General features: G+C 40.4%; 2 protein-coding genes across 4 annotated transcripts; both read left to right on the top strand.

Moving 5' to 3' along the window:
• Positions 1 to 226: 226 nt before the first annotated feature.
• Positions 227 to 18,872, top strand: hdac6 (histone deacetylase 6). Of its 2 annotated transcripts, XM_017468668.3 has the most exons (28): positions 227 to 569; positions 1,896 to 2,016; positions 2,459 to 2,569; positions 3,094 to 3,179; positions 3,336 to 3,420; positions 3,607 to 3,647; positions 3,746 to 3,842; positions 3,966 to 4,063; positions 5,731 to 5,835; positions 5,927 to 5,995; positions 6,883 to 7,009; positions 7,119 to 7,184; positions 8,196 to 8,255; positions 8,411 to 8,500; positions 8,802 to 8,908; positions 9,001 to 9,068; positions 9,948 to 10,077; positions 10,186 to 10,314; positions 10,457 to 10,625; positions 11,192 to 11,394; positions 12,346 to 12,538; positions 12,639 to 12,788; positions 13,159 to 13,333; positions 13,420 to 13,820; positions 13,928 to 14,059; positions 16,420 to 16,566; positions 17,220 to 17,348; positions 17,993 to 18,872. In XM_017468668.3, exons 2-28 carry the CDS (start codon positions 1,942 to 1,944, stop codon positions 18,059 to 18,061), a joined length of 3,312 nt encoding a protein of 1,103 aa, XP_017324157.1. In that variant the 5' UTR covers positions 227 to 569; positions 1,896 to 1,941; the 3' UTR covers positions 18,062 to 18,872. The 2 variants fall into 2 exon arrangements, with proteins under 2 accessions (XP_017324157.1, XP_053536408.1); XM_053680433.1 differs by lacking the exons at positions 227 to 569; positions 1,896 to 2,016 and adding an exon at positions 2,161 to 2,190.
• Positions 18,873 to 19,757: 885 nt separating this feature from the next.
• lhfpl4b (LHFPL tetraspan subfamily member 4b) lies at positions 19,758 to 27,048 on the top strand. 2 transcript variants are annotated; one of them, XM_017467172.3, is made up of 5 exons: positions 19,758 to 21,431; positions 22,836 to 23,284; positions 24,431 to 24,664; positions 24,758 to 24,807; positions 25,714 to 27,048. In XM_017467172.3, the coding sequence occupies exons 2-4, from the start codon at positions 22,855 to 22,857 to the stop codon at positions 24,781 to 24,783; spliced, it is 690 nt and encodes a 229-aa protein (XP_017322661.1). In that variant the 5' UTR covers positions 19,758 to 21,431; positions 22,836 to 22,854; the 3' UTR covers positions 24,784 to 24,807; positions 25,714 to 27,048. The 2 variants fall into 2 exon arrangements, with proteins under 2 accessions (XP_017322661.1, XP_053536409.1); XM_053680434.1 differs by lacking the exon at positions 19,758 to 21,431 and having other exon boundaries at positions 22,171 to 23,284.
• The last annotated feature ends 888 nt before the right edge of the window (positions 27,049 to 27,936 follow it).

Consider the following 27,936-nt stretch of genomic DNA (forward strand, 5'->3'; position numbering starts at 1 on the left):
ACATGGTTTCTGTTATTTAACTATGCTAGCTATAAAAAGTATTACAAAAAATATATTAGCTATAATAATAATAATAATAATAATAATAATAATCTAATAATTTCAATTGAACCCTCCCTTACAGCATTGCTAGCGGCGTAAAAGGTTGCTTTTTACGTCATCTTTACGCGTCCAAATGCCCACGTACAAAGCTGGGCGACATGACGGCTGAATTTCAAAAAGCAGCGATATTCCCTATATACGCGCACTTTGGAGGATACACAATTATAATATTTATGCGTCCTCAATAGGGATTAATATTGTGAATTGTAATTCACCCTGTGAGTGAACCTGTTTGAGCGCGTTAGCCGGAAAACACAGAGCCTGGGTTTATTGGCCTGTTTGCTTTAAACTGATTTGTGTTTTATTTGTGTCTCATTTCGGGTCAGATTTCTATGCACTCTTTAGCGTTCAACTGTTATCCCCAGGTTTTAAAACAATGGATTTCAAACCCCATTTTTGCTGGAGGGGCTGGTAAAACGCAAGTGAAAAGTCAAGCAAGCAAGACATTTTTTAAAATTTGACAAATAGTAAGTGATCTTAGAGATTGTTACTTAGTGTATGATTATTTTAATTATGATCTTTCCATTTAACATTAACGCTTAAACAGGAACACACATGAAGTGTATTTAGTGATATTTCTAGCTTAAGGTTTTTGAAAGTATTATTATTATTATTATTATTATTATTATTATTATTATTATTATTATTACTGCGTGCATTTTGTTTAGGTCCTAGTCAAAGACACAGCCATGCACAATGTCATTCAAAACATCAAAACAATAAACTCCATATTTCCATTTGTGAAATGTGAAATGACATTTCCTTGACATCATGCTTATATATATATATATATATATATATATATATATATATATATATATATATATATATATATGTGTGTGTGTGTGTGTGTGTGTGTGTGTGTGTGTGCATATAATATTATATTTTGTTATATTCCTTTATTTAATGATACAGTAGTACTAATCTCAATCCATGTAGCACTTTTCATTTGGAGTAAAAGTGCTTTGGATAAAATAAAATAAAAAAAGACAAAGAATAAAACAATTGACAAAAAATAATTGATGTAAACACTGCATATTAGAATAATCAAAGCTAAAATAGAAGATTAAACCTTTAAAAAAAAAAAAAAAAAAAAAAAAAAAGCAAAACAAGGAATTATAGCTAAGATAAATTCCAAACCGTGTTAGTACAACAGTGAATAAATAACAACTTTAAGAATAAATAAATACATGAAAATTATAATTCATAGAGATGTACAGTGCCCTCCACTAATATTGGCACCCTTGGTAAATATGAGCAAAGAAGGCTGTGAAAAATTGTCTTTGTTGTTTAATCATTTGTTCCAAAAATTCACAAAAAATCTCTGCGCTCATAGATATCAAACAATTGCAGACACAACACAGATTTATCAAATATATATATATATATATATATATATATATATATATATATATATATATATATATATATATATCTTTGTTAAATGTGGGTGTGCAACAATTATTGGCACCCTTTTAGTCAACACTTTGTGCCACCTCCCTTTGCCAAGATAACAGCTGTGAGTCTTTTCTCTTTCTGCTTTCTGCCAGAGGCAGTATTTTCATTTAAAATACAGGTTTTTATAAAATACTGGGACAGGTTTTCATTTAATATCTGTTGCCTGAGTCCATGATAATTTTTTTTTTTTCAGTAATGAAAAATTTACATAGCCTTCTTTGCTCATATTTACCAAGGGTGCCAATGTTAGTGGAGGGCAGTGCAGTTCAACCCACAATGGAAATAAGGTTTTGGTTTTAATCCTGACATAACCAGGCAAATTTTTTTTTGCTAAGCAAAAAAGGTTTAGATTTGCTGACAGCTTGTGAAATTGGCATCATCATGGATCCTGCGTCAGATCAAACTCCAAAGGGTTTGAAACGCTCTCCAAAGAAAACGCCACAGAGCTCTGGCAAGGTAAGAAACGTTCATTGTCTTATTTAGCATTAAACTGTATTCTTATATCTGATTTATGTGCACAACAAGTTCGAATGTTCAGACTTGAGTTTTGTAGTGGAAGCCGTTCTTCTTCTTCTTTTTTTTTTTTTGCACTGCAGGGTTTCAGGATTTTCTGGAATGATCCTGCTGAAGGTGTTAATGGGTTACTGTATATTAATAAAGAGTTAAATAATAAATCGAGTCAGTATCAGCTCAGGCAGGAGTTTTCATAGAGCTTACCCTCTCATTGCCCACATGGTGAACGCAGTCTGAGCTTTAGAGCCCTTGTTTATTTTCACAAATATTTAAGAAGTCACATTGACACAGTTTGACACAGTTAATCGAGAATCAGGGTTCAAAGTCTAATCCTTATTTTAATCTGATGTGGCATTTGTTTGTTATTAACTCGTGTGTGTGTCAGCGGGAAAACAGCAAACACAGCAATAAACCAAGTCTCCAGGAGGCTAGAAATAAAGGTAGACGGAACCGAGGCAAAGCAGAAGAGGAGATGACCAGCAAACTCAAAATCATGGTACGTAAAAGCTCGCTTTTTTTCCCCTTGCTACCTTATTCTGGTCATCAGTCATAACATGGTAAATGATATATAGTGCTTTTTTAAGTGGTTCCAAAGCGCTATTGCATTCATCCATTCGCACAAACTCACACACCAATGGTAGCAGAACTGCCATGCAAGGCGCTAGCTTGCCATCGGGAGCAGCTTGGGGTTCAGTTTCTTGCCCAAGGACACTTCGGCATGTGCGCCGGGAATCGAACCGCCAACCCTACGATTAGTGGACAACCGGCTCTACTACACTTTTCTAAACTCTTTAGTTTCCTCCCTTTTCTTCTGTTTAGATTTAGATTTATATTAGACCTTCTGATTGACCTTCAAGACGGTTCTTTTTATGATATGATAAAATGTGCATTTTGTTCATATCACCGATTATTATTAATATCGTCATACAGTATTCTAAGCTTTGTTCAAGGATGTTTAATAGATGGCAGATGTGGCAGTTAAACCTTAAGGTACTTAAAGATACGTTGATGTGTTTGTAGGATTTGCACGACAAGCTGAAGGCAACCGGAACTGGCCTGGTTTACTCCGACGTCTTTGCCCGTTATCACTGCCTGTGGGACTCCAGGTGACTCTGCTCAGAGATGCACTCTAATATGAACTGTAATACTTTAGAAAGGATATCAGATGGTCTTTTAATATTCATTCGGTTTCTTGCCGTCTAATCACTCGGACACTTGAGCTTATCCTTTATGAAGTTTTGCGGGCGTTGTTGTCCTTCCAGTCACCCCGAGTGTCCGGAGAGAGTGACCGCTATAGTAGGGATGATGGAGACGGAGGGGCTGCTGTCTCGCTGCGTGCGGGTGGAGGTGAGAAACACAGCTCCTGCTCACGTGTCTCAGACAAGACACATCGCCATCACAGTGTGTAGCAATACAGTTACAGTGTGCTGTTGTTTTGTCCGTGTCATTGTGACGGAAAACGTGTAGGTCACGTTAACTGTGTTAGCTACAGTAAGTTCAACATTTCCTCAGCTGCTTCTGTTCGTGTTTCAGACAAGAGCTGCATCAGACGAGGAACTGTCTCTGGTTCACACGTAAGTCTTCTGATAATGTACGATCAGTAACAGTGCTGCAACGACCGTGTGTTTTGTGGGTGGTATTGAATGTTTGTCACGTTGCTTACGCGTGTCAGGAAGGAATACGTTGATCTCATGAGGTCCACTCAGAAGATGACGGAAGAGGAGCTGAAGTGTGTCTCTGAGCGCTATGACTCCATCTACCTCCATCCTGTAAGACCTTCCACGTACACGTCTCACGTCCTGAGTATGAGGATGGGGTGTGTTGGACAGAGTGGGTTCATTTTGGGGTGTGTTGTGTTTGTCTGTATGGTGTGTGTGTGTGTGTGTGTGTAGAACTCTTTCTCATGTGCCTGTCTAGCCACCGGCTCTGTCCTCCAGCTGGTCGACAAGGTGATGACATCGGAGCTTCGCAATGGCTTCGCCGTGTGCAGGTTTCAGTCGCATATTTTACTCATTTATTCATATCAATCTATTATGTATACGGCCCCCTCCGAAAGTATTGGAACAGCCAGGCCAATTCTGTTGTTTTCGCTATACTTTGAAAACATTTGGGTTTAAGAGCACAAGATGAATATGAGATAGATCATATAGATCAGAATTTCAGCTTTTTTTTTTTACTTCTTCATATTTACATCTAGACGTGTTAAACAACTTAAAACACGGCACCTCTAATTTGAACCGACACTTCTTTTTTTTCCTTCAAGTGATCATAAATATTGGAACGTGTGACTGATAGGTGTTTCTTGCTGCCCGGGTTTGTCCTGCTAAATCGATCGTTTAGAGAATTAATAGCTCTGAATGTCTACTCTTGGTTTGAGCCCTAGGTTTCACCCATGAAGACTGCATTTCTTGTTAAAAGAATTAAACCAACATGAAGACCAGAGAGCTGTCTATGGGAGAAAAAAAATCAAGCCACTTTGAAGCTGAGCAAAGAGGGAAACGCTGTCAGAGCAATTGCACAAGAATTGGGCGTAGCCAGTACAACAATTTGTATTGTTGTTCTAATACTTTGTATTTATTTGACTTAAATCCAGCTGTTGAACATGGTCTCTTGGTTGTAAGAGTTTTCAGTTTTAATTAACTTTGGATTTAGTTTAGTTTTACCTTGAAAACAGAATAGTTTTAGGCAGATTTCTAATATGTAATATTTCCTCAAATTTTTGTTATTTGGCTATTGTTCATTTTAGTCTAAATTTATCAGATAAAAATTTACAGCAAACAGCTGGAATGGTGTTACTGAGTAAAAACTGAAGGTTTTAGTTTTTTCTTTGGTCGTCCTCTTCAAATTTCCCTAATATATTTTCATGTTACCAAAATGCAATCATTTCCTTCCTAAATGAATTGTCTCCTAAATGCAAATCTCTTGCAAATGCGCATTGCCATTACAGGCCTTTCTTCTTCTTCTCTGACGTTGGCAAAATAAACGTGCACTGGCTGAACCTCTCACAGCTACAACAGCTTTTTAGCAGCAGCATTTAAGAACAATATTGTACTGAGCACGTTTTTTGTACACGGTGTGCTTGCAATAACATCACTGTAGTTCAACTCGTACAAGTTAAACGATTCACCTTTGTCCAGGTCACTCTGTTCTTTGTGAAACGTTTCTCATTACGTTTTGTTATATATTAGGCGTAGGAGGTGTGTTCTTTAGTTAGCGTTTAGTGTTTTGTCATGAAAAATTAAGATATCACTGATAATGTTTTTTTTTTTTTTTTTTTTTTAAACCCATTGGCTAACCAGCTCTTAACTGATTAGCATTTAAAATAGCCCAGTCTCATTCAGACAGTGTTTCACCTGTGATCTTCATGTCACAGATCGATTGGTTTATAATGTTTTTTTTTTTCTTGTTACTGTGTGTTTAAAAAGAAATGCAGATAATATCTTTAGTCTTAATTCCAAAACTACTTTGCTGTATAAGTTACAGTACATATTTTAGAGAGCAAAAAAAGTTCTTTTAATTAATCAACACACTGTGATTCCCCTACAGCAATCAGGCCATAAACCCATGAAGATTTCCTTTCAATCGGTGACGAGATTCAGTCAGGTGTGTTAAAGCAGGAAACGCTGCGTTTTGTGATTTTTATCGTCTCCGTCGCAGGCCTCCAGGACATCACGCCCAGGCTGAGCTGATGAACGGATACTCCATGTTTAATAACGTCGCGGTGGCGGCGCGTTACGCTCGGAAACAGCACGGCGTCCAGCGGTAAGAGCGGATTCTCCTGGAATTCTGCTGTGATGAGCTTTTGTTCAGATTTAAACAGTTTATATAATGTGTGTGTGGCTTTGTGTCGCAGGGTTCTGATTGTGGACTGGGACGTGCATCGCGGTCAGGGAGTCCAGTACGCCTTCCAGGAGGATCCCAGGTACACGCAGCTCTGTCGCATTCTGTTAAATAAACAGTCCCACCAAAATTCAAATCTACACCCTTCCTTCTCTACCTTCACTTACACGACCGATCATCAACAAAACGTTCAGCGTGTGAGTGCAGCTTTCAGGGCAATAAAATAATTCCACCCTGAACCACTTGCATATTAAACTTTATCAATTAATCAACATGCCGGTGTGTTCTCACTCTGGTGTCCTACATCACCCACAATCCCGTTTGACTACCTGCTGAAAGTGGTGCAGTGGGATTTAGCCCTCGCTTCATCTCTACATGAAGAGAGCAGTGCAGCGGCGCTTTAGTCCTTTAGTCTGTCCAGCTCACTCACCTCCTCATTTGTACGCTAACTGGCTAGCTGTGTCGCGTTTCTGCTGTAAATACGTCGTACAGCTGCACTGCATTTTGGGACTTTGAGTCCAGCGTGTGCACTATGTCCACTGCGCTGGATTTCTCATCAATACGACATTGATCGTGAGTGGAAAATGGCGATCGAGAAGAGACACTCTCGCGCTTTTGTCTCTAGGCGCTATCGGCAAAACGTCGCTAAGTTTTCCGTTTATGTGTGGGATTTTTAAAAATGTTTCCTCTTGTTGAACTTGATTGTAACTAACAATAACAACGACCGCTAACTTCAGGCAGGAATAATGAAAACACAGCAGCGTCTAACAAACTCGCACCGAATATCTCAATTCTGAACATGTTTAATGTGTTCAGAGTGGAGCTGTCCTTTAGAGCCAGCAGTGTAGCATCAGTTTAGCATCATGCTAAATTGTATGTTGCTATTATGTAAGTATGTTATTACTTTACTTTTATCTGCTGTTTTATATATCTCTCCCTCTCTGTCACTGTCTTTGTTTCCCGTTGCAGTGTCCTGTATTTCTCCGTACATCGGTACGAGGAGAGCTTGTTCTGGCCTCACCTGCCCGAGGGAGACAGCGGCGCTGTGGGTTCAGGACCAGGCGAGGGCTACAACATCAACGTGCCCTGGAACAAGGTAAAAAAAACGAACGCAAGCTTGCTCATGTATAAAACACACACCCGGATGTGCAGAGCGAATTAGTAGCTCGCTCAGTTTTTTCATCGCTGTGTGTGTTGGTGTTCAGACAGGGATGGAGGACGGAGATTACGTCTCAGCGTTCCAGAGAATTCTGCTGCCTGTAGCCTACGAGGTACTGAGCACACTTCTCAAATCTCTCACCTACAGCCGTGACGCCAGACCGTCTATGATTTTATTATCATTTATTTATCAGTATTACTGCAATGACATGAGGAAGGTGGCAATTAGCTACTCTCAAATTTGTTATAACTGTTGTAAATATGAATTTATTATTTTATTTTTAAGTCTATTTCACTGGTTGCGTCAGTTGAGTGGATTTAAATCGTCACTGAATTCTTACAGGAAATAAAATTAGGAAAAGTGCTTTTTAATCAGATGTAAAATGTTTTAAATTCATAATTTAGTGTAACTGGTTTGGGTTCTGTGCATTAAAGGTTCAGAAATAATTAGAGTCCTCTAATCTAATAAGTAAATAATACATAAATGTATCATTACTATTTTGTAAAATATTTTTAGATTTTCCCAGTATTTCAATAGTTGGATTATGTTCATGATTTTTTCTTACTTTACGTAATTATATTTTTTTTTACTTTACATTATTTTGCTTTACTTTTTTTTTACATTTTATTTGTCTTTTTTCTTTACATTTCTCTTTACTTTACTTTTTTCTTTACTTTACTTTTTTCTTTACTTTAATTTACTTCACTTTTTTCTTAATAATTTTCTTTACTTTATTTTACTTAACTTTTTTCTTTACCTTAATTTACTTCTTTTTACTTAAAAATTTTCTTTATTTATTTTACTTTACTTTTTTCTTTATATTTATCACTTTATTTTATTTAATTGTTTCTTTACTTAAATTTACTTCACTTTTTACTTAATAATTTTCTTTACATTATTTTACTTTACTTTTTTCGTTAGCTTAATTTACTTCACTTTTTACTTAATGTTCTTTATTTATCTTACTTTACTTTTTTCTTTGTTTTTCTTTACATCAATTTACTTTACTTTTTATGTTCCTTTTTTTTTTTTTTACTTTGTTTTATTTCTTACTATATTTATTTATTTATCTCTATTCATCTCTGTGGGTGTGTGTGTGTGTGTACGTGTGTGTGTGTTACAGTTTCAGCCTCAACTTGTGTTAGTAGCCGCTGGCTTTGACGCTGTGGTTGGTGATCCGAAGGTGTGCTGTGCTTATTAAAACCACAATTTTTTCTCTCTACAGTAAATAAATAAATATATCTCACATATCATGTATGTATCATGTAGCACTATGAATGTAACATTGCTCAAGAATAGTATGCGCGTGCGTGTGTGTGTGTGTGTGTGTGTATTTAGGGTGAGATGTGTGCGAGTCCCCAGTGTTTCTCTGTACTGACCCACATGCTGATGGGTCTGGCCGAGGGCCGGATCGTGCTCGCGTTGGAGGTACAACATCTCTCTGTGATGTGTTTAATTTCAGCTAATGATATAACGTCATATAAAATAAAATGAAGTTGAAGCTGATCTGACACAAAAATTCAACTTGTCATGGTACTGAGAAGTCTTCCTTTGATAAATCTGTTTAAGGTTAGGTTTGAATAATGACCGCGTCCACCGTACAAGACCCTGTGCATCTACACATAGTTGTTACTATAGGAGCGCTAACGTATTAGAAAAAGCACACAGATTGTTTGGGATGTGCTTGTCTTGTCTCGTACTCACCTTGCTTGTGTATGTTCCTGTTCAGGGAGGATATAACCTGCAGGCCACAGCAGAGGCGGCTTGTGCTAGTTTGAGGTCACTCTTGGGTGACCCCTGCCCTCATCTGAACTCGCCAGGAGCTCCGAGTGAGAGGTCAGACATGGCTACATCACCTTGTTCTTTCTCTACAACACATAATGCCTCCACCACCGTGCTTCATTTCTCTTTGCGCTTGTCTGTTCCAGTGCTCTAAAGTCCATCGCTAAGACAGTTTCTGCTCTGTATCCGTTTTGGACCAGCCTGCAGACTCTGGGTAAGTCTGAACCAGTCTACATTTACAGTACGTTTACTACAAGTTGTCAGTTATATCGATCATATAGAAGACTCATACTGGAAAATTACCACCAGATGACCATCAATAAGCGGATATTATGTGGGAGTTGGTTCGTTCTCAGCACAGCAGTGACACTGACATGGTAGAACGTGCGGTGCTGCTAGAAATGTATCAGGTACAGCCGTGTTTACTGAGGATTTAAACACCTCAGTGTCGCTGCCGGTTTGGGAAATAGTCCATGAAGTAAAAATCTCCAGCCAACCGCAGTTAGACCGCATTCACACTTTTCACAGAAGTGACCAATCAGGTCGCAGCATATATTTTACGACATGCTGAACTGCGAATATTTGGGACGTTCCACTTTAACTGGGGCCGCATACAGACAAGTCACACGAGCAGCTCAAATTCGGAGGCAAACAAGCTCCTCATCATCGGAGTTACACCAGTCTTTAGTTTATGTTTATTATTGATAATGCTAAATCTAATCTATAAAGCAAGCTAGGCTAGTTAGCTGATACTTGCTAGGACCAGTAAAAGCGTTGTTATGACTGTTATGAATGTTAGAGGACAACTAAAAACACTGTACATGTCTAAAGATGAGCTCTCAAGGTGCACTAACAATAATAAAGCAGTCAGTAATGCTTAAAAACCAATTTAGCAATAGATGAGCTGTATGGTCAGTAATTGTACACCGATATAGTTTTTACTGTATGCTTGTACGAGACACACTGGTTATATAATGAGTACAGTTTTTGTTTTCTCACCATTTTGTACATTACCTCAGTCAGAGCTGTGTAGATGGAACTTATCATTGCTCTGTGTATATATATGTGTGTGTGTTTGTGTGTTTCCCCTCAGAGGGAGGCCCTCTATCCGAGGCAGAGCCCTTACCCTCAGCCGTATGTGTGGAGAAATTGGAATCTTCCGTGAAAGTTACCGGACTCGTTTATGACGAGCGTATGATGGAGCATCACAACATGTGGGACAGGTGAGAAAACACACTCTTTATATATATATATATATATATATATATAAATTGCTATATCAATAAAAAAAAATGAGTATGGTGTGCGTATGTGTGCATCCACCCCTTCAGCCATCACGTTGAGCTCCCTCAGAGAATCTTCCGGATCTTCTCCCACCATGAGGATTTGGGACTCGTGGACCGTTGCCAGCGGATACCGGCTCGTTTAGCCACAGAGGACGAGCTCGCACTTTGTCACGGGTAAAACATGAGAAATTGAATAAAATGCAGGAAAAAAGACCGAGTACACAAAGTGTCCGTCTTTGCACATGTCTTTTTGGACGCATTTCTTTTTCTCTCACACTCCCTTTTTTTTTTTTCTCGCTCTCTTTCTTTCGATCAGATCAGAGCACATCGCTACGATAAAGAGCACCGAGCAGATGAAGCCCAGAGACCTGAACAGGCTCGGAGACGAATATAATTCCATCTACATCAGTAAAGAGAGCTATAAGTGTGCACTCCTGGCAGCTGGAGCATGTTTCAGTGTAGCTCAGTCCATCCTCACTGGTCAGGTGGGTCTCTCTCACTAACTCACCACTCACTCACTCTCACACACACACACACACAGAGCAGCAATATAGTATATATGTAAACTACAGTGGCCACAAGATCACCTAAACTGGATGGTTGAAGATTGGAAAAGAGTGGTTGTTTCCCTTACGATGGACTTCCTGTCGGCCTGAACATGTCTGGCCATTCTCCTCTGACCCCTCTCTCTTTAACCAGGCATTTCTGCGTTTTTTGAACTATTTTGTGTGAACTCTAGAGAAAGTCTCATGAGATCAGCTGTTTCTGAAAGCCATTGAGTCATTGAGATCACATTTTCCCGTGTTCTGACGTTCGATATGAACAGGCGTTCCTATTAAATTGCTGTTTATGTGTGAGTGTATATACGTTATTATTATTATTATTATTATTATTATTGTTATTTTCAATAATTCTGGAGCTGACTGTATATATTGGAAGAATACTGACGGTATTGAGAGTTTCAGAGCAGGACATCGGTGTGTGAAATGGTTTAGTTCCTCTGATCTTGCCTCTCGTGGCTTACGTCTGTGTGTCTTGCGTTCGTGTGTAGGTGAGGAACGGTGTGGCTATCGTACGCCCCCCTGGGCATCACGCAGAGAGAGACACCGCCTGCGGATTCTGCTTCTTCAACACGGCTGCCCTGACCGCCCGCTATGCTCAGAGCATTACCCACAACACCCTGCGCGTCCTCATCCTCGACTGGGACGTGCACCATGGCAACGGCACACAACACATTTTTGAGGATGATGACAGGTGGGGAAGGATTCTGGTCATGTATCAGACCCTTGGTACTTCTGTTGTACGTGTGCAAATGTTAAGCAACATGTCAAGTGAGCAGAACTGCACATTATTCACGATCTAGTGCTTCACTAAGTAGTCATGCTTCTGAGCCTTAGGAAGAATTCCCAGTACAGTAAGTAATGCCCACACATTGGGCAACGCAACAAATTCATTCGTAACACACATGCAGGGTCGTTAACACAGTATTGATGAAAATCTAGCTCGTTTGGGAAAAAAAAAAAAATATTCGTATCACTTTATTTAAGTTGCATGAATTTAATTTGTGTGTTTCATATTAATGTCTTTAAAAGAAAACTATCCAAAACAAACCCAGAATTTCCAACAAATAAGACTAGCCATTCAATTAAGACATTAAGTAACGGCACCCTATGAAAGGAGTTAGTGGTATACGATGCACCGCGATGGCTGAGCTGCATTACTGGAAGCTTTAGCGCATGCCGTGCTTAGGAGGCGCTCTTTCACGGTTTCGTCGTCGCTTTGTTGGTTTTGACTTCACGTGCCGTCAATAAATGTAAATATAAATCAAATGTGCCCGGAATGTTCTTGGTAATTTAATGGTGTTGTGCGTTTATTAATATTCATGTGAGTATGGGGGATAAAAAAATCAGCTAACTACACATTGTACATAAATCTGGAGGGATTTTTAGTTCGGATTGGCCTATAAAACATTTACACATACGCTACCGGTCAAAAGTTTAGACACACTTATTCTTTACTTGTATTATTTTTGTCCACACACACACACACACACATTGTGCAGTATTGTGCAGTATAAGAATTGTTGTTTGTGTGTACGAGTTCTAAAATAAGGAGGTGAGATGAGAAGTCCCATGAGGTGTAGTGTGTGTGTGTGTGTGTGTGAAAAATCAGTACCTAGACTTGACCGCACCGTTTTCCTTGCAGTGTGCTCTACATCTCTCTCCATCGCTACGATGAAGGCACATTCTTCCCCTACTCGGAAGACGCCGATTACGATAAAGTGGGCCGAGGGAAAGGCACGGGATACAACGTCAACATTCCCTGGAGCAGAGCCAAGATGGGCGACCCGGAATATCTAGCAGCCTTCCACCATGTGGTGATGCCGATAGCACGAGAGGTGAACACACACACACACACACGTGCAAACATATCTCGATCGCATCTTAATCAATTGCGTTTTAAAGAAGTTCTGATTCCTGTTTCGCGGGTTGCTGCAGTTTGCTCCGGAGCTGGTGCTGGTGTCGGCCGGGTTTGACGCCGCTCGGGGTGATCCGTTAGGCAAGTACCAGGTGACCCCGGAGTGCTACGCCCACCTCACACATCAGCTGCTGAGTCTAGCAGCAGGACGAGTGCTTGTCATTTTAGAGGTGAGTGACGGTTTAGTGCTTTCTCCATAAAACGCTGCGTGAGTCCACGTCTCAAATCTGATCCTGGATTTTTTCTATTGAAACGTACTCAAACAGTTCGTTTTCAGTACTCAGATCTGTTCCGTGGCACTGAATCCTTTATAGCCTCAGTAATTACCGACTTTGCAATGTGTATATGTAGTATACACTCACCCTGTGGTCCGTGTGGGTCTTAAAGCCCCAGTATAGTGACGGGGACACTATACTATAAAAACAAAATCTCATTAGTCGGACTAATCATGCTTGAGCAGCTTTGTTTTGCACCTGGACGTATATTTTTGATCGTATAAAGTCAGTCTAAGCAGTGTGTCTTGTCTCCTTTTTCACATAGGGAGGTTATAACCTCACGTCCATCTCCACATCCATGGCCATGTGCACCAGCATGCTCCTGGGTGACACGCCCCCGCTGCTGCCTCCCCTGCCCCCTCCACACCCCAGCGCTTCCATTAGCATCAACAACGTCCTGCGAGCACACGCCCCCTACTGGAGATCTCTCAGAATACAGAGTGAGGCCGAGACCATAAAGGGCAAAATGTAAGACTAATTCATCGACAAAACACTTTATCCGCCTCTCTGTTTTATTCTTTCTCAGTTCCAGAGTCTCTGCGTTTGTCCTTGCCTTCTCCTAAACCCAAGACCAAGCACACACCAGCAGGAAAAGGCAAAAATTCTCCTCCTCAGGTCACCCCTCAGCAGCAGCACCAACGCACCGCTGTGACGACTTCACCAGCATCGCCAAATACTGATCAGGAGGACTCGGGGCTAGACGAGCTCACTCAAGGCCTGCGCTGTCTGGACCTCAGCACATCTACCATATCTGCCAGTTCCAGCCCCGCCTCTGTCCCTGTGGGCGGGGCTAGACCTAAAGTGAAGCCCAGCCCACAGAGGGACTCCACAGAAGTGCAGGAGGTGTCGCCTGTCCCCGTGATAGAAAGCGGTATAGTAGACGGTGATGCAAAAGCCGAGTCCACGCCCAGCAAACAGGAGGAACAGGTAAACAGCACCGCCGTTCCGTTTTTGAAGGGTAAACCTAATTTAGAAACTCGAGTTGATGCGGGATGTGTTCATTTCTTCATGGCTTCTGTTTTCACACCTTGCAGTCAGAACCACAGGCGGAAGAATCGGACGCCGGGGCAGTGTGTGATCAGGAGAGTCCTGCGCTGGAGGGAGCGTGTGGTTACACGAAGAAATCCGTCTTCGAGCTCGTGTGCAGCGCCGCGGACGTGGCCGGGGTACGATATCTCTCCCGGGGGGTGATGATAAAGTTTTCGGCCCCTCTGTGTTATCTACTGCTTAATTAACAAGGATTTTCCTTAAGATTTCCAGTTTATTTTCAGGTTTTACCAGTTAAAAGTGCACGAGTTTCTGATGTGCGCTTGAACATGTAAAATGGATGATTTATTATTAAGGTAATCGGAAAAAAAAAAAACCCCACGTGAGACGATTCACTAACAGGGTCTGCGGATGATCGGGTGTTGTCCATTTTGAGCGTTTGCACTAACGCGTGTGCAATCTGAGGAAAAACGGGGGTTAAAAAAACGGATTCATCTAGCTCCTGCATCGTGATTCATCGCAGTCTTTGGGAACAACGATTACGTGCGTGAATTAACACGACCGAAGGGCAGGTATTAAAATCGTCGAAGCTTATTTTTGACACGTCCCGTTGCCTTTCATCCGTGTTAAACTTGACGAGTAATTTCACACATCCGTGACAAGTTTCAGTCGCGGTTTTACTCTTCCGGAAGTCACCGAGGTTTTTTTTTTCAGATCTCTCTGTTTCTATGCACTTCATTTACGCCGTTATTCTTTATACATCGCTCACAGCACACCCAGTAACTGCCCATCAATGCGCAGTTTATCGTCTTACTGAATTGAATTGTTTTAATAATATATCGGAAGGTTTCACGTGGAAATTTGACGTCAGTAGTGATTCCCACGTTTTTTTTTTTTTTTTTTCGTGAAAGAAAGAGTGAATCAGTCAATGGATAAATTGATTCATTCATCCAGTCAACAACCAGCCATCTGCTGGGGCTGGTTTAAAGACTATTTGAATAATAAACAATATGTATCATCATATACTATATAGGATTGCCTGCCAGCAAAACACTTCAGGATGTGCTGATATTGGAAAAGAATCGATTTCTACACTGGCAACAGGGATCATGTACCGTAGCTGCGTTTACACGACCATGTGAGAGCACATAAATCGGTTGATGACGAAGAACTGTTTGGTTTTATTACATATTATCGATATTTAGGCTTTTTTTTTTTCCAAACGCACATTTGAAAATACCTTACGGTACACTGGCTGGAAAGCGCCGCACTAGATGCCTGCGAGGCACTTCGAGGATCGAGAGGATAAACAACTCGAATTCCTGCTGACTTTGCGTTTCGGGTGAATCGCAGAACTCAAAAGCAATTGTCAGTGGGTTCATTTCGAGGGCTTTAGTTAGCTTTGTCCACAATCGCCGTGTGTGTTACACTACAAAGACCCAGCCAGAACAATTCCTAGGGGCTCTGTTTGCTCCAGAAGGCGTTAGGAAATGGTATATATGGACGTGGATGTCTGTAGGATAGACAGTAGAGGACAGTGAGCAGTGACGCTATACTGCTGTTCTTGTACAGAGCAGAGCGTTTGGACGAGTCAGGATGTCTGTAAGTTGAGTTTTTTTTTTTTTCTTAATTGAAATTTTCATGGTATGTTTAAAAAAAAAAATCGGAAAGTGCTCGAGTGGTGCGTTACACGACAGCGCTGCTGAGATCTCGAATCTGATTGACCGGAAGATTAAGTTTCTGTAACGGCGGCTCTTAAAGTAGTATCCGGTTACGAAGGTTTAAATGAATGCCTTCGTTCTAAAACATCGTTTTTATAGTAACAGCTTACACGGGGACTTCTGATATATGATAGCTTCTTGACAGGGACAGATTTAGAAACTGTAACCAGTGATACGGTGGGTGGGTGGGGGAGGTGAGTGATCGTCACGATCGGGAAGCGAAGGCGGGTGCGAGCGCAGATTATTTGTCGTGAGAAGTACAGATAAACCAGCTAAGACTATGAAAACAAAAACCATAAACACACACACGACAACAAAAAGCTTGACACTGGAACACACAGAAACCAGAACTTAAATAGGGGTGCTTATTAGGGGTAACACAGAACAGGTGTGAGTGATCAGTGGGACATGTGAGCATGGTCATATGACGTGCTGGGGCTGATGGGTAATGTAGTACAATGACAAGCTGCGGTTCATTTTGTCTTATTAATTTTAAGAATGCAAAAAAGAGAGGCTGGTAATGTAAGTGATAGAAGAAGCGAACTTGTTTAACAGGTTCCACAATGTTAAATGTAACCGTAAATGGATAAAAGAAAGTACCATGGGTTATGAGTGGCAAAATGCTTTTAGTATAAGAGGAACATTTTTTTGAGTGGTAACAGGGATGCTGGAAAAATCAGTATAAAATGATATACTGAGCGTTGTGGTTAACGTTCCTCTTGTCCTACACCGCGTCTGATTTGCCATGTGACTCGTGTGTAACGTCACCCATGTTGTTGCTGCATCCCAGGATCTCATCTTGTCGCGTCTCCTTCTAGGATACGATGTACGTAGTGGACCCTTTGGCGTGGTGCCCACACTTGGAGTCAGTGCGTGCGGTGCCAGCAGGGGGCATCGACGTGTTCCGGCCGTGCGAGGAGTGCGGCGCCGAGACGGAGAACTGGATCTGCCTCTGCTGCTATAAGGTGCTCATCACAGGACAGTGCTGTAGGAGAGAGGTCGAAATGCCAGTGCATTTAGTAAACATTATTAAGTAGCACTGGACGAGCTTTCTGATTAATTATTATGAATTATTCAGATATATAATCACCGGCCACTATAAAAGGAACACCTGTGCACCTAGAGTTATCCAGGCGGCCAGTGACATGGCAGCAGCGCAATGTTTCAAACCATAACGAATACTTGAAATAGTGTCTCAGGCTGCAGAAATGGTGAATCGAATAGCTGAATACCTGCCAGTGAACCCTCTGACTGTAAAACAAAAATCCTCTCATATCCTCAGTACTGGTTTATTTTATGAACCTAATCCAACAATTGAAATATTAGAATTATCGTTTAAATGTGTACACAGTTATTTTGTCTGTTTATTAGAGCCAGAGTTTTCTGCACAAAACTACATATAGTCGTAGATACTAATTTAAAAAAAAAAAAAAAAAAACCCCAGCAAGACTGTTTACTATGATGTGGTCTGGTCTTGACATAAAGCAGATTTGAATGTGATTGTGGTATCAGTTGTTGATTTTTATAAACGGATGAACGGGTGAAGCAGAATTATCCGCAGTGCACGGTGCGATGTCGTTCGTGTGTGTGTGTGTGGGTGTGTTTCGTCTTTGTGCAGGTGTTGTGTGGGCGTTTTGTGAACGAGCACATGGTGGCCCACGGTCAGCTGTCCTCTCACCCTCTGGTCCTGAGCTTTGCTGATCTATCAGTGTGGTGCTACTCCTGCGAGTCCTACGTGCACAACAAGGTGGGTGCATATGAGCTCTGACCTTCACACAGTGCCGTATAATACAGTTCAAATCAGCGCGCTTCACTTCTGAACATGTTTATGAGTCCTCATATTATACAGCTTTATATATAGCTCTCTCTCGCTGTCTCTTTCTATCTCTCTCTTTCTCTATCTCTGTCTTTCTGTCTCTCTTTTTCTCTCTCTGTCCTTCTCTCTCTCCCCACCTCTCGCTCTCTTTGTTTCTCTATCTCCATATCTGTCTCTCTCTTTCCCTATCTCTGTCTTTCTCTCTCTCCCTCTCTCTCCTCCCTATATCTCTGTCTCTTTCTCTGTCTCTCTTTCTCTCTCTTCTCCATCTTGCTCTCTCCCTCTCTCTGTCCCTCTCTCTCACGCTGTCTCTCTCTCTCTGTTTCTCTCACTCTGTCTCTTTGTCTCTCCCTCACCCTGTCTCTCTCTCTCTCTGTTTCTCTAACTCTCTCGCTCTCTTCGTCTCTCTTTCTCTATCTCTCTTCCTCTCTGTTCCTCTGGCTGTCCCTCTCTGTCTTTCTCTCACTCTCTGTCTCCATGTCTCCGTCTCTCTCCCTCACTGTCCCTCACTCTGTCTCTCTCTCTCCATTTCTCTCTGTCTCTCTCCCTTTCCCCATCTCTCTCTCTCTGTGTAGGTGCTGTATGAAGCAAAGAATGCTGCTCATCTCGCTAAGTTTGGGGAGGAGATTCCCCCCATCAACTAATCTCGCACTGAAGATGAGAAGATTCCTGTGCAGGCAACCAAGAGGGATGTGTGTGTGTGTGTGTGTGTGCGTGCATGCATGCATGAGGAAGTAACAGACTGGCATTATATAACGCCGTCGAACGTGTGTGAGGAACTGTTTTCACACTGAACGCTCATCTTCATTTCCGAACTCGCTCCAAACTCTTCCGCGTCCTCCTCTCTGCAGCAGAACCGAACTCATCAACCTGTGCTAATTACACCGTGTCTGTCAAACCACACATTTCTCCTGCACCGCTTTCGTGCCAGCACTCATTTCACAGAATCGCTCCACTCTTTATTTATTCTTCATAGAAACAGCACAGAACCAGTTTCCTAATCCTTCTAAGACTGATAGTGAATAATGAAGCAGCTCGCGAACAAGGTTTTAATAACGAATAAAAGAAGACGGTTGTTCGCCGGCGGGTCGTATCGGCACGAACACCAGCCAGGTGTCTGAAGTTCAGCGCCAGATCTTTGAGCACACTCTTAATCTCACTTTTAATCATGTCCCTGTTTGAGGACTATTTACACGCACATGACCAAAAACGTATTACTTCATATAACTCGCAAGCAATAAATAACAATAATAAGTTTCCTCAAACAAAAAGTAGTCCTGACGGTTCAACTCTGTAAATCTCACTGTTCTTTTGTTCTGTTTTCTTAACTTCTCACTTGTGTTCCTCTTTGAACAAATTCTGTATCTGTGCTATGGCAAAAAAAAAATTATAATCATTGTAAGTTAAGCTTTTGTAAACTTTGTTAGATCAATACACTTTAAAGCTGAAGAATTATTTTGTGTGGGTTTTTTTTTTTTTTTTTTTTTGGCGTCTTTCTCGAGCAAAGACAAAAATGTCCACATGTCCGAAAATTTAAATGACGTTGAGGTCGCAATTTTACATACGCGTTATATACACAAAATGTTAATAATTCAAAAAATAAGAGGGATCGTAAAAATTGCATTTTGTTGTTTAGTTAGAGTCCTGAATAAGCTATTTGACATAACAGATGTTTACATACATATAGTCCACAGTAATACTGAATTTACATAAATTAACCAGTTTACACACGCTCGATTGTTAATACCGAGTGTCGTTACATGGATAATCGACGACATGACGTGTTTATGTTTTGTGATGGTTCTTCACGAGTCCCTTGTTCGTCCTGAGCAGTTAAACTGCCCACTGTTCTTCAGAATAAATCCTCCAGGTCCTGCACGTTCTTTACTTTTCAAGCATCTTCTACATATTCGATTCCTTTCCAACAGCGGCTATACGATGTTGAGTTTAAATCCATCTTTTCACACCGAGGACGACTGAGGGACTCGTACACGGCTATTAAAAAAGGTGCAAACGTTCACTGAAGCTCAAGAAGGCAACACGATACATTAAGAGCCGGGGGGTGTAAACTTTTAAACAGGATGAGCGGTGTAAATTATTATTTTGTTTAAAGATCTTTTTTTTTTTTCTTTTCATTTACTACTGCCCTTCAGAAGCTACGCAAGATATTTATACATTTTCCAGAAGACAAAATAATAACAATTTACACCGAATATCATGTTCAAAATGTAACATATAGAAATGTTATATATATATATATATATATATATATATATTAGTTAGTTATAAAAAAAAAATTGAAAAAGGAAATAAACTCTGTAGCAAACTATTTTTTAAAAAATACAAATTTTCAAAAAATGTTAATGCACAGTTACTTTTTATATTTGATGAACTTACAAAATAGAAAAAAATGAATTATCAAATGTTTGGACACCCGTTCCAGAAGCAGAGTCTCAGAACTTTAATTAACTCGTTAGGCCTTAATTGACTCATTAGAACTCGTTTGGCAGGCCAAGAATTGTCATTATGAATAACTATTCCAGAGCGTAATAAACCCATGGTTTATTACGACAACCCATGGTTCCTCTAATCAGCTGACTGAGGATCTGCAAAGCAAAGGAAGGCTGTGAAAAGAAGTGCTTCCGGGTAGCTATTTGCACTGTCCGAAATGTCATTAAGAATTAGCAGTTCGGGGGGAACTGTGCAAGTCAAGGCAAGATCTGAAACGGCTCATATAGTATGCTGGCAAGAAAAGCAAAGCAAAACCACCATCTGACACTAAAGACCTGCAGGAAGGTTTAGCTGACACAGTGCAGCGCTGCTTGTACATATATGGTCTGCATGGAAGAGTCATCAGAAGAGACACTTTACGTGCAACCTCGTCACAAAAGTGAACGTCTGATATATGCAAACATTATCTAGATAAGCCAGAGGCATTCTGGAACTTTCTATGGACTGATGAAGTAAGGATGGAGCGGTCACTACCATCACCAGTGGTATGTTTGGAAAAATGAAGGAGAAGCATTTGATGAAAAGTATATCTTGTTAATTATTAACCATGGTGGTAGAGATATACTTCTGGTTTGTGTGGCACAGGAAACATTGCACAGGTAAAGGGAGGAGCGACATCGAACTGCTTATTAAGAGAAACAGCCCTGATGCCATGGATATCTTGAAAACATCTGGTCATGATAACATGGCATCTTTGTCATCGGACGTAAACTATGATGGTGACTCATGGCGGTATATAACAGCTTCCCTCATTATGTCATAATGGGTAAATAGTAAGCTTTTTATGGTTTAATACATGGGTGTCCAATCTTATCCGCAAAGGTCCGGTGTGGGTGCAAGTTTTCATTCCAACCAATCAGGAGCCACGCCTGATTCCACCTGTTTAATCAGTTGATCTTGGCTTTCAATAGACTCAGGTGTGGCTTCTGCTTGGTTGGAATGAAAACCCGCACCCACACCGGACCTTTCCGGATAAGACTGGACACGCCTGGTTTAATATAACAAATGTTTTCCATTCTTTCCTTCCCTTCTCATTCTTTAGCTTCTCTGTTTTTCTCTTTCTCCTTTTCCCTCCTGGAGGATACTGACGCTGCTCTGGTCGTCTGTTTTATTCCTCCCTCTTTCCTGTGACAGGAGGATTTATTTTTCCCTGCGCCAGTACTCTGTCTAAAATCCTCTTCTCAGAGTATAAAAGCATCACGCGCTCTTTCTGCTTCTCTCCCCCTCCCTCCATGCCTCCATCCCTCCTGACTCGTCCTCATCACCCCTCCCTCAGTACGTGTTGCAGGAACATCGCTTGCTATTGGTGTTGGCCTGCTGTTAATGTCGTGCATCATTGCCACCATAACCCCACGGGGAGGAGGAGAGAATCTCGTTTTTTTCCCCCCCTGTCTTGCTCCCTCACTTGCCGATAATGCAGATCTCGGTAATTGAATTTTGATGTTTTTTTGCTTCCTGCTGAAGGACAGAGTGTCGCAGACGACCAGCCTGAGGAGAAGAGAGGTGATCTCCATCATCCCATGCTCTCATCTCGTTCCTCTCTGCTCATTTGTCTTAGCATGCAGATCCTGATTGTTTTTTATCCTTTCTGTGAGCATCATCATCATCATCTCTCTCTCTCGCCCTCTCTCATCTAGCCGTTTCTGAAAACATCCTCATGAGTCTCTCCCTGTCATTAAGCCCCCGCTGCGCTGCTGTTTTCACTGCATTGTTTGAGGCTGTTATGACTGGATTCTCTAAGAGCTCTTGCTCCTGAGGCCGTGTGCTGTGCTTTCAGGCTTCACAGCTCAGCAAAGACCAGCTTTCCAGCTGAATAATACATTTATTATAGTTACTGCAGAGTTTGTATAGCAGTATATCTTCAGGAAAAAAAGAAATGCGTGAATATTCTGCTTTGTTCTAAGCCATGTTTGAAGCCCAAGCTGAGCTACAACTGAAATGCTGTTAAAGGTGCTGTTAGTCATTTTTAGAAGTGGTCCTAATAGTATAATTATTATACTGTTTTAAATATATGTTTAAAAAACTATTATTCACAGTATTGCAGCACAATCAGTCTCTCTGTTTGTTTCATTTCAGACTTCTGTTAAAAAAAATTTCTGGCCCAGAAATTAGCCTTGAGCTGGAACAGTGCTTTTCAGCACTGCTTTTATATATATATATATATATATATATATATATATATATATATATATATATATATATATATATTTTAAAGATAGGGTCAAAGTGCAGTAGGCTTTATTGTCATTCCTCTCATCACAGGTGCAGTGTTAAGAAGGAAATGCTTTATGCTTTATAAAGCTTCATGCTTTATTCTCTGTTATAGAGTGTTAACATTTTCAGTCATGATTTAGGTTGCTGTATTGACATACAAAAATAATGTCTGCAATAATATCTGCTGAAGTTCACTACACTTTTTTTCTCTGCTCTATTTTTTGGTGGATCCAATGACATTTCCTGATCTGATTTTTCAACATATTTCTTTCGTATATTAAAACAGCTGAACGGTCATCTTCCGAACAACGATTGGACACCTTAAAGAGTCCTGTGATGAAAAATGACTGAATCGACAGAATCAAAACAATGGCCGAATGCACTTATAAGATTTATAAGTCTTTAATCTTTATAAGGTTTCTTGTTGTTTTTGTACATTAAGCATTAAGTTAAACTTCTTCTTCTTTCAAGTCAAGCATCGTGCATCTGCCTTCCTACAGAATTCATTTCCAGCACAAATCCAGAAAGGCCTACCTTGGATTTGTAGTCGATTAATGATTTGGAGCGCTGGAGCTGAGTTTTGTAGGAATGTAGATCTCTAGGGGCATGGTTGGTGATCATGTGTAACTGCATATTCAGTGTAATACCTGCAAGTATCAGAGTTTAATTTGAAACATGATGCACCGTATTTAGCTCTGCTTTTGCAGCAGTCATGCAGCCCCATGCGGCGGAGGTGGCACGCCTCTACCAGACAGAGTTCGTCCGGAGTGCGCGGGCTATGGGTGTCCTGTGGGCCATTTGCACGCTCTGCTTCGCAGTCATCGAGGTGGTCATCCTCGTCCAGCCGTCCTGGGTGGGCACGCGTGAGCTCCGTTATCCAGCCAGCAGTGTCGGTGGCAAGGCGCCACCTCAGACTGGTACACTGGGCCTGTTCGAGGTGTGTGTGGAGTCAGACTGGCCAGTGCCGGAGTGCACAGGCTCCCTACATACGCTGACCCCGATTCCAGCCTTCCAGTCACCGGCTGTGCTGGTGTGCATCTCCCTCACCATGGTCTGGGTCAGCGTGGGCTGTCTGTGTCTGTTTCGCTTCTGCAACGCCGCAACCGTGTACAAGATCTGTGCCTGGCTACAGCTCACCGCTGGTAAGAGCACTGACTTGTCGGCGCGTGGGTTCATTGGAAAACTTTTGAGTATGTCCAGCAAAGAAGCCATCGTAATCCCACATCATAGACACACTGTCTGCCTTTACAGTTTCCGTTTGTCTGCTCTAGCCAGTGTTTGCTGAAATTGGTCAGAGTTAACTCGGGTTATTTGCTTTAAAACAAGATCTTGGTAGCCGTAGACAGGGTCGGGAGGGTTATTTTAAAAATGTATTCCGTTACAGTTACAAATGACTTCATAAAACATGTCATCAGTGACGCAATCCAGGTATCACAACATGAAACTAATGTGATCGGATTATTTTTGGATGACGTATGTAAATAAAGTCAAGAGAAAAGCGATATGATCTAAAATACTTTTATTTTGAGGTTACTTTCGAGTTTAAAAACATCACGTTCGGTGTTTGAATTTGTTTTAATAGACTAAATAAATGCATTTGCAAGAGAGAACCAGAACTATAATCATGCAGCTGTCTACATTGTGTCGTGTCAAAAGATTCATTTCTTTGGTTTGAAAAGAAAAAAAAAAATTGTAATCCTTTTTTTTTTTTTTTTTTTTTTTACAATTTTTTACAATTTTTTACAATTTTTTACAATTTTTTTAAAAAAAAAGAAAATACAAAACATACCTGTTTTCTGATTATTTTGTTTTTTGACATAACTGTAACGAATTACCGGTACCGTTTTTTTGTATCCTGATTACGTAACGCCGTTACATGTACTCCGTTACTCCCCAAGCCTGGTCGTAGACATTTTGTTTAACTGATCCCCCTGGCAAACCTGCTCAATTCTAATAATTAGGAAGTTCTCCAGGAGATATATACGTATACATATACATATATGCGTGTATAAGTATAGGACTTAGTTCATAAAGAACTACCAAAGTATTACTTCATTATTACTTACTGAGTAGTTACCCAGTATTTATTAGTACTCAATGACTTAGGTGTGAACTATTCATTCATTCCTGCTGAGTCCCTGTGAGTTATTGGACAGTCTTTTAAAGCATTACCACAATGCATAAACCTACGAGGGGGAAAAACCAACATGTTTTCATGTTTTTAGAAACCAAGCAAGGAAAAAACCAGAACAGAAGGCTTATATGCTTCATCCAACTCTGTGCTGCAGGTTTCTGTCTGGCGCTGGCCTGCGTGCTCTTCCCAGACTCGTGGGAGTGTGCTGAGATGCGTGCACTGTGTGGAGACAGCGTTGAGAGTTTCTCTCCAGGGAACTGTTCCGTGCACTGGGCCTACGTACTGGCCATGCTGGGAGTGCTGGACGCCGGGATCCTCGCCACACTTGCCTTCGTCCTGGGCAACCGACAGGATGCACTGCTCCCAGATGACGCCAAGGATGGTGACGGTAAAACGGGACATTCATCAAACTTTATTGAATACGAGTTAAAAAGTAAAACTAGAGTTAAATTAGACCAAAGATCTCTCTTGTTTTCCTCAGTGACCGGATTGTTACTGGAAGCGTAGCCTGGGGATGAAGCGATACTACAGGTACGGATGTTAAGATAAAATAAGTTGCCAGTTTATTAGGTACAACTGAATAAACATTGGCCATTCACATACGGTGTACCCTTATAGAAGTCACATGATTCGTTTATTTTCACATTAAATTTTTTCCCGACGATCTTCTTTTGTAATGTTTTACCACATGATTTATTTTTATATGGAATCTTTCCACATGACTCGCGTGATTTTTCAAATGATTCATTTAATTTGATATATATATTTTTTTTTCAAAGGATTCATGAATAATTTTTTTTAATGTATGATTCATTTATTTTCATGTGATTTTTATTTTTTCCACGTGATTAAATTTATTTGGACGTCATTATCCATGAATCGTTTATTTGGACATGTGATTAGCCACGATTTTTGACTTTCCACACGATTCATTTGTTTTCGAATGCGATTATCCGAGATTCATCTATGTTCCACATGATTCGTTTTCACGGGATTTTTTTTCAACATGATTCATTTTCACACGTGATTTCCCCACACGATTCATTTACGTTCACATATTATTTTCCACGGTTCATTTCTTTTCATGCGTTTTGTTTACACGATTTTTTTTCCCCCCACGTGTTAATCTTTCAGGTGATCACATATTGTTGTGAGTGTAGCTCATCTGATGGTGTAAATAATCTGTCAGCCCCACCCTGACTCCATCAATGAACAAAAAGACCGCAGTGAAGACCACCATTGATCTGACACTCAGACAGCATCCTATAGTGGCCCCTTTCATAAAAATTGTATACTAAGAGACCTATATGCTAGGAGTCCCTGAAAAAGCACCGCTGTCCTTGCTTTGATATTCTTTAACCTCTTCCTTGATATTTTCATGTTTCTAGCTTTCTCTTTTATTTCTACCCCCCATGTACTTTCATCTTTCTTCATTAGACTCCTTTTAACCTGGGGCAGGTCTCTCTGTCCTCATCGGAAAGCTGGAGAAAAACAGACGACATGAGAAAACCTCACTTCCTCCTCCCCCACAGCATGACATCATGTCCCCGACGCTTACATAAAAACTGCGCATAGAAACTAGAGACGGTCGCCTGGCAACCGCAACCGATGACTTCTCCAGCTGTAAGTGGAGGCAGGGAAATACAAGGACACTTGTTTTTCATTCTCTGGCACCTCCTGATAAGCAAGCGGATGTCATCGTAGATATTACTTACTTTTTCTGTTAATTCTCCACACTGTCCTGTATCGAGACCATCAAATGTATTCTCTCCTTGTCTGGTGCCACTGTGTGGTGTGAATTTTAGGTTTCTTCATGTTCTCATTACTCTGCGTTATTTAAGATCAGTATTTAAGATAAATATAGAACAGATGAAGCAATACCAACAATAAGGCCTTAATTTAAGGGGAAAAAAAAACATAACTCTGGATAGGATTTTGATTAAAGAGTAGGTTACATTTTTAAAAAATTATTTCTATATCTGAAAGTTAAATGATTAAATATAGTTTATTATTATTATTATTATTATTATTTTTAGAGGTTTTAATAGCGTTAATCACAACATCTTAATAACACATACAAGGTGATTAATGAATATTCATCTTTGGCAATTAAAAGAGGAATTACATCATTCTTAGTGTCTTCAGGCATTGCAATGAACATTTATTACACGTCGCATAAGCAACACAGTGCGTGAGCAAATATCGAGCTCTAACGTGAACGACGAGTACAGAGAAACAAAGAACTGACTCGAGATTTTGATATCGACATCCAATTTTTTTCTTTATTGTAACGATCATTTTTTTCTCGTTTTATTGTACAATCCCACCTGCTACTCACAGATGCATAAGATTAATAAGATTAAGATTTCATAACCACACAGATAAGGAAACAACAACAACAACAAAAAAAAACCCACACGTATAATTATGATTTAAAACACGGTTTCTTGCACATGTTCTCACATAGAGTAATCAGAGAGGGAACTCCAGAGGAGAGGTGATGTGTAAAACAGCCAGCATCATCATTTAAAAAAAAAATTATTTGGCACATTAATATACTAAAGCCACTGGAGAAGCAAAAGGAAGCAGAACAACAGCGATTGACTCTTCCACAGCGAGAGTAGGTTTCAGTAATACACGCAGGACGAACGCTGTCCGGACACGAGATCAGAAAGAGAGCAGAGACCCAAAGAGTTTAACTCAGTGCTGGAAATTTTGCTGTGTGTTGCACTGCCAAAGTCTGAGGTCTTAAAATAGCTCTGCTATTTCAGGGCTCATTGACTGATACATTGAGTTGAGTGAAATTTGATATGTTTAAATAATAATCTAATGGACAACATTCACAGCAACCCTTAGCCTAGCTTAGGTTCAGTCTGTCTGTATAAAGCTACAGAAAAAGCCAGGGCCAAGACGTTTTCCTGTGTGAACTCTGGTGTTTTGTGGTCATTATTAAATCTCCTACTACTACATTAAAATATCTCATAGTTTGATCAATAAAGAGTTTTCAGTGAAAACAGTGTCTGTCCTAGTGTTTGCTTTATAAACAGTTCCTCTTAAAAGATCAACTATCTCAATGATAATTGAATAACACCAGTTAGCACTTTGGTAATTGGTGGCTGTTGTTTGGATTTTTGGTCCAATGGTAATGTTTAAAAGAGTCCTTCACTCAGTCTTCCATTCAATCCAGCTCCTAATATCTAAGGCTGATAATCCAATGGGTGATGGTATCTTTGGTACAGATGGGGCAAATTGGATAAAGTTCACATCACAGGTTTAAATAAATGACAATCCTAATTAATTACACTGATGGATAAAATCTCAGCCCCCTCCAGTTCCTCAACGCTGAACAGTTAAATGTTTCCCATGCAGTTCAATTCCTAAAGCAACTCCTTACCAGGGAAAACACTGAGATCTACAGCACATCAGTTGCTCTTGAAAGACAGCCAAGTACTCAAAGCCATAAAGGTTGGATGCATATATATATATATATATATATATATATATATATATATATATATATATATATATATATATATATATATATATATATATATATATACACACACACACACACACACACACACAGTGCGAGCATAGTGATATTGTGATTTAAACTCACAACCTTTCAGTCAGTCTCCCAGTGCCTTGGTCACTAATCGA

Source organism: Ictalurus punctatus, chromosome 5 (assembly GCF_001660625.3).
Source record: "Ictalurus punctatus breed USDA103 chromosome 5, Coco_2.0, whole genome shotgun sequence".
NCBI lineage: Eukaryota > Metazoa > Chordata > Actinopteri > Siluriformes > Ictaluridae > Ictalurus > Ictalurus punctatus.